The 7,500-nt window shown below is 45.6% G+C and overlaps 1 protein-coding gene and 1 pseudogene across 2 annotated transcripts in view; both read right to left on the minus strand.

Moving 5' to 3' along the window:
- Positions 1-7,500, minus strand: part of LOC308084327 (protein NLRC3-like) — a 297,537-nt pseudogene that overhangs the window by 141,877 nt on the left and 148,160 nt on the right. The gene's annotated exons all lie outside the window — the stretch shown is intronic.
- Positions 1-7,500, minus strand: part of st14 (ST14 transmembrane serine protease matriptase) — a 56,832-nt gene that overhangs the window by 18,061 nt on the left and 31,271 nt on the right. The window contains exon 11 of the mRNA XM_080427176.1: positions 3,719-3,889. Coding sequence (XP_080283302.1) covers positions 3,719-3,889 — 171 coding nt within the window. The remainder of the gene's footprint in view (positions 1-3,718; positions 3,890-7,500) is intronic.

Raw genomic sequence — 7,500 nt, forward strand, 5'->3', positions numbered from 1 at the left:
TAGTGAGCAAAGGGTAGAGGGAGAGAAAAGAAAGAACGACAGAGTGTGACAAAAACAAGAGAGAGAGAGAGGGGGGAGAGAGAGGAGGACAAACAGAGAGAGAGAGAGGGGGGGAGAGAGAGAGAGAGAGGGAGGGAGGGAGAGAGAGGAGGACAAACAGAGAGAGAGAGAGAGAGAAGGGGTGACATGGGGATGCGAGCGGCAGGCAGGCAGTGACAGCATCTATTCAGCCATCCGTCACGCTGCCATTTACTGTTCCCTGTTGATCAGAGACATTATAAATCCATTTGGGTCGGCCGGGGGAGGGGCAGAACCTGGCCTGCTAGCCAGGGGAGGAGAGAGAGAGAGAGAGAGAGAGAGAGAGAGAGAGAGAGAGAGAGACAGCGAGAGAGAGCGAGACAGAGAGAGAGAGACCCTCTCACTGACTGACTGGCTGACAGCAGCAAATAAAATGGAGCCAATAAAGCAGCTCTCTGGTGATTGGTGGAGCTTCCACGTGTCATCATGTGATCCGTTAAGAGACACCAATGCCAGCGTCTCATACGGGACACTGGATAAACGGCGTCTCATACGGGACACTGGATAAACGGCGTCCCGTCCCGCTCTGTCCTCACGCTCGTGTCACCAGTGGTGGAGTAACTCATATTTTTTACTTGAGTAAAAGTATCAATACCGCAATGTAGAAATACTCTGTTATAGGTAAAAGGCCTGTGTTAAAAAATGTTACTTGAGTAAAAGTACTAAAGTATTGGCATCAAAATATACTTCAAGTATCAAAGTAAAAGTACTACAATGTTTGAAAATAGCAGATCTACAAGCTCACAACGCGCCACGATGTGACGTGTTGTGAGCTTGTAGATCAGCTATTTTCAAATAGCCTAGGTATAAAACAGGGCTAAAGTGGTTAATGTATGTTTTATAATATAAAAAATTATATCTGCTAAGTAACTAGTAACTAAAGTTTTCAAATAATTGTAGTGGAATAAAAGTACTATATGTTCCTCAGAGATGTAGTGCAGTAGAAGTACAAGTACTGAAAATGCTCCACAATGCGTGTGTGTGTGTGTGTGTGTGTGTGTGTGTGTGTGTGTGTGTGTGTGTGTGTGTGTGTGTGTGTGTGTGTGTGTGTGTGTGTGTGTGTGTGTGTGTGTGTGTGTGTGTGTGTGTGTGTGTGTGTGTGTGTGTGTGTGTGTGTGTGTGCGCGCGCGTGTGTTTTTGCAGAAAACAAAAAGTGGAAGAGCCAATCGGCATCGTTCGCCAATCACAGACACAGGGCCCTGAGCGCAGACACCGATTGGCTCTTCCACTTTCCACCTCTTTCACCAGGCTAAACACAGGGTTACGTCATGTTCACCGGGCTAAACACAGGGTTACGTCATGTTCACCAGGCTAAACACAGGGTTACGTCATGTTCACCGGGCTAAACACAGGGTTACGTCATGTTCACCAGGCTAAACACAGGGTTACGTCATGTTCACCAGGCTAAACACAGGGTTACGTCATGTTCACCAGGCTAAACACAGGGTTACGTCATGTTCACCAGGCTAAACACAGGGTTACGTCATGTTCACCAGGCTAAACACAGGGTTACGTCATGTTCACCAGGCTAAACACAGGGTTACGTCATGTTCACCGGGCTAAACACAGGGTTACGTCATGTTCACCAGGGCTAAACACAGGGTTACGTCATGTTCACCGGGCTAAACACAGGGTTACGTCATGTTCACCGGGCTAAACACAGGGTTACGTCATGTTCACCGGGCTAAACACAGGGTTACGTCATGTTCACCGGGCTAAACACAGGGTTACGTCATGTTCACCAGGCTAAACACAGGGTTACGTCATGTTCACCGGGCTAAACACAGGGTTACGTCATGTTCACCAGGCTAAACACAGGGTTACGTCATGTTCACCAGGCTAAACACAGGGTTACGTCATGTTCACCAGGCTAAACACAGGGTTACGTCATGTTCACCAGGCTAAACACAGGGTTACGTTATGTTCACCAGCTAAACACAGGGTTACGTCATGTTCACCAGGCTAAACACAGGGTTACGTCATGTTCACCAGGCTAAACACAGGGTTACGTCATGTTCACCAGGCTAAACACAGGGTTACGTCATGTTCACCAGGCTAAACACAGGGTTACGTCATGTTCACCAGGCTAAACACAGGGTTACGTTATGTTCACCAGGCTAAACACAGGGTTACGTCATGTTCACCAGGCTAAACACAGGGTTACGTCATGTTCACCAGGCTAAACACAGGGTTACGTCATGTTCACCAGGCTAAACACAGGGTTACGTCATGTTCACCGGGCTAAACACAGGGTTACGTCATGTTCACCAGGCTAAACACAGGGTTACGTCATGTTCACCGGGCTAAACACAGGGTTACGTCATGTTCACCAGGCTAAACACAGGGTTACGTCATGTTCACCGGGCTAAACACAGGGTTACGTCATGTTCACCAGGCTAAACACAGGGTTACGTCATGTTCACCAGGCTAAACACAGGGTTATGTTCACCAGGCTAAACACAGGGTTACGTCATGTTCACCAGGCTAAACACAGGGTTACGTTATGTTCACCGGGCTAAACACAGGGTTACGTCATGTTCACCGGGCTAAACACAGGGTTACGTCATGTTCACCGGGCTAAACACAGGGTTACGTCATGTTCACCGGGCTAAACACAGGGTTACGTCATGTTCACCAGGCTAAACACAGGGTTACGTCATGTTCACCAGGCTAAACACAGGGTTACGTCATGTTCACCAGGCTAAACACAGGGTTACGTCATGTTCACCAGGCTAAACACAGGGTTACGTCATGTTCACCAGGCTAAACACAGGGTTACGTCATGTTCACCGGGCTAAACACAGGGTTACGTCATGTTCACCAGGCTAAACACAGGGTTACGTCATGTTCACCAGGCTAAACACAGGGTTATGTTCACCAGGCTAAACACAGGGTTACGTCATGTTCACCAGGCTAAACACAGGGTTATGTTCACCAGGCTAAACACAGGGTTACGTCATGTTCACCAGGCTAAACACAGGGTTACGTCATGTTCACCGGGCTAAACACAGGGTTACGTCATGTTCACCAGGCTAAACACAGGGTTACGTCATGTTCACCAGGCTAAACACAGGGTTACGTCATGTTCACCAGGCTAAACACAGGGTTACGTCATGTTCACCAGGCTAAACACAGGGTTACGTCATGTTCACCAGGCTAAACACAGGGTTACGTCATGTTCACCGGGCTAAACACAGGGTTACGTCATGTTCACCAGGCTAAACACAGGGTTACGTCATGTTCACCAGGCTAAACACAGGGTTATGTTCACCAGGCTAAACACAGGGTTACGTCATGTTCACCAGGCTAAACACAGGGTTACGTCATGTTCACCAGGCTAAACACAGGGTTACGTTATGTTCACCGGGCTAAACACAGGGTTACGTTCACCAGGCTAAACACAGGGTTACGTTATGTTCACCAGGCTAAACACAGGGTTACGTCATGTTCACCGGGCTAAACACAGGGTTACGTTCGACCAGAATATGAGAACGTTTGGGTGAAAACAAGCAAACATTTGACCGAAAAGTAGGTGAACAGCTCTGCCAAAGTATAGGCAAACATCCGGCCAAAATAGCAGATTGACAAGCAACAACTCGTCAGACTTTTAGATCTGTTTTTTTCACTATTTGACACACACTGGATTAATAAAAAGGTTGAAGTGTTTTTTTTTAACTCACGGTTGGACGGGTCGAAGGCGCTGTACTCGGCGTGGAACCCTTTATCTGTGAAGGCTTCGTCTGAGTGGAACTTCACCTCCAACATGTTGGTCTGACTGGTGACCGCTAGAGAGGACAGCTCACCACAGTACCTAGAGAGAGAGAGAGGTCAAGTAAAGTTACATTATAATATAATAAACTTTATTTATATAGCACTTTTCAATAACAGGTTTACAAAGTGCTTCACATACAAAACAAACAGGAAATATAAAAGCAATTCATTGAAGGACATTTAAAAACAAAGGAACAATACTCGAATAAGACCAAAAATAAGAGTGAAAGCAGAAAACTAGCTGACCAATCAATCTGTTGTAATGAGTTTTTAAAAGACTTTTAAAAGCGGGACTGAAGTGGCCTGTGTCTAATTTGTAGTGGAAGTTGGTTCCACAGAAATGGAGCCCTAGCAATGAAGCGAACCCGCTTCTACCATGCCGTTGAAGGCACAAGGGGGCGGGGCTGGCGGGCTAAGTTAGTGCAGTGAGTGGCAGTTGGGGCAAACGCAGTCCCCACCAATATTATGTGAGGAGACAGGAGGTCAAACATATAAATAGGAGCAAGTCCGTTCAGTGCTTTAAAAACAAACAATGACATTTTAAAATCAATTCTGAACGCCACTGGTAGCCAGTGCAATGAAGCAAGAACAGGGTGATGTGGTCATATCTTCACCAGGCTAAACACAGGGTTACGTTATGTTCACAGGGTGATGTGGTCATATCTTCACCAGGCTAAACACAGGGTTACGTTATGTTCACAGGGTGATGTGGTCATATCTTCACCAGGCTAAACACAGGGTTACGTTATGTTCACAGGGTGATGTGGTCATATCTTCACCAGGCTAAACACAGGGTTACGTTATGTTCACAGGGTGATGTGGTCATATCTTCACCAGGCTAAACACAGGGTTACGTTATGTTCACAGGGTGATGTGGTCATATCTTCACCAGGCTAAACACAGGGTTACGTTATGTTCACAGGGTGATGTGGTCATATCTTCACCAGGCTAAACACAGGGTTACGTTATGTTCACAGGGTGATGTGGTCATATCTTCACCAGGCTAAACACAGGGTTACGTTATGTTCACAGGGTGATGTGGTCATATCTTCACCAGGCTAAACACAGGTGATAGGTTCTTGATCGTAATCTTAAACCCCCTTGCTGTTAATCACACACAGATGAAGAATACAACGTGACACACGAGATCTCTTTTACTCGTACGAGGATTGTAAACGACCATGTATCTCACTGAACACGATCCCAACTTACAATGGCGCATCCTCCCCTCTACCAAGCACTTTATTATCACAAGACAGGAGAAAGGAGGAGACAGTGAAGTGGAATTCTACTAGCTGATAAGGACTGTCAGACATATTACACATTGGATTAATACATTGCAGGAATTCCATTAAATGAATACAAATCAAAGAAAGAACTGTATATACACACATTATACTATATATCTCTGTACACTGATATTATAAACTGGTCCTAACAACAGGGTTACGTTATGTTCACAGGGTGATGTGGTCATATCTTCACCAGGCTAAACACAGGGTTACGTTATGTTCACAGGGTGATGTGGTCATATCTCCTGGTTCTTGTAAGAACTCTTGCTGCTGTATTTTGAATGAGTTGAAGGCGATTGATTGACTTTTTGGGGAGTCCAGAAAAAAGTGAATTTGAGTGGTTTGTGACAAAGGCATGAATAAGGGTTTGTGCATCGCTGAATGAAATACATGATCTGATTTTAGAAATATTCCTGCTTTGGAAGATGGCTGTTTTTGTGATGTTGGAAAAACACTAAATGGTCTCCTAATAGGACACAGTCTGACATCAGATCTCACAGATCACTGGTGCAACCCAATAAGAGGTTTATATACAAGCAGGAGAATCTTAAAGGAATAGTTCACCCCCAAAATTACTTTTTTTCCCTATGGATTATTCACCTCATGGAGACTTGTAATTCATGGATATGTTTTAGTTTTTGTCTCATTCCTAAGACAATAAATAATTTGATGACCAGCAGCGGTCCCGGTAGGAGACACAAAGTCTCCTTTGTGTCTCCTACCGGTCCGCTGGTCATCACATTATTGTCTTAGTAATGAGACAAAAACTAAAACATATCCATGAAGTCAAGTCTCCATGAGGTGACTAATCCATGGAGAACCATGGTGAACTATCCCTTTAAAAGCAACTCTAAACTAAACTGTACTGGCAGCCAGAGGAAAGGAGAGAGGAGAGAGGAAAGGAGAGGAGAGAGGAAAGGAGAGGAGAGAGGAAAGGAGAGGAGAGAGGAAAGGAGGAGTAAAATGGCACCCATCCAGAGCCATGTCTGAAGCTCATCAGAGCAGCGTTTTGGACAGGCAGGACAGACTATAGAGAGACTGTAACCCTGCTGTCACATTATAACAGGGTGACAGGGAGGACGTCTCACAGTGTCCCTGCCCCCCCGTCCCATACAGCCACCCGTCCCTTAAAGCCCCCCGTCCCATCCCATCCCACCGCCCCCCCAGCCCCCCCCTGGCTGGCTGAGTATAAAATCATCATCTAAAGCCCAATGTGATGAATGTGCACATTCACACCATTCATCTCTGCTGAGTTAACGCTGCATAACTCTGCACCGTACCTGCACAGCCTCACTGCATAACTCTGCACCGTACCTGCACAGCCTCACTGCATAACTCTGCACCGTACCTGCACAACCTCACTGTATAACTCTGCACCGTACCTGCACAGCCTCACTGCATAACTCTGCACCGTACCTGCACAGCCTCACTGTATAACTCTGCACTGTACCTGCACAGCCTCACTGCATAACTCTGCACCGTACCTGCACAGCCTCACTGTATAACTCTGCACCGTACCTGCACAGCCTCACTGTATAACTCTGCACCGTACCTGCACAGCCTCACTGTATAACTCTGCACCGTACCTGCACAGCCTCACTGTATAACTCTGCACCGTACCTGCACAGCCTCACTGTATAACTCTGCACTGTACCTGCACAGCCTCACTGTATAACTCTGCACCGTACCTGCACAGCCTCACTGCAGAGAGCTGACACTTCTCTCTCTCTCTCCTCCCTGTTAGTCCTCCTCCAGATGATTTATAAATCAGCACTTTGTGTCCAGTGAAAACACACATCTCCATGTTGCAACTTTGTCTATGTGTGTGTTTTTGTAAATGAATGGCCTATACTTCGTTGTATGACAGTGTCACACAAAAGTAGCAGATCTACAAGCTCACAACGTGTCACAGTATGGCGCGTTGAGAGCTTGTATGTCAGCTTGAACATCGGCTATGTGAGCTTGTAGATTGGGCTTGAGGATCAGATATTTCTATATCGTTGCTGTTGGGTAGAAACCTTGTATCTATCTTTTACCATTACTTTGGCTATTCAAAAATAGCAGATCTACAAGCTCATAGCGCGGCATCGAGCTTGTAGATCTGCTATTTTTTTTTTATTGTGAAAATGTGTGCAAATCTTTGAATATGTATATTTTTTTAAGCGTTAAGGTCCTTACACACCGGGGCGAATTCTTCATGCGAATAAATAAGTTCTTTTTTAAAACCTTATAAAGTCTTGCGTATATTCGCATATTCGCCGGTGTGTAATGACCTTTAGGATTTAGAAAAAAAAAATGTAATCTGCCTTAATTATAGATAGATAGGTCTTAATGGGTTAATGCTCTACTTCATCATACT

The sequence above is a fragment of the Gymnoscopelus braueri genome (genome assembly GCF_963280865.1).
Source record: "Gymnoscopelus braueri genome assembly, chromosome: 4".
NCBI lineage: Eukaryota > Metazoa > Chordata > Actinopteri > Myctophiformes > Myctophidae > Gymnoscopelus > Gymnoscopelus braueri.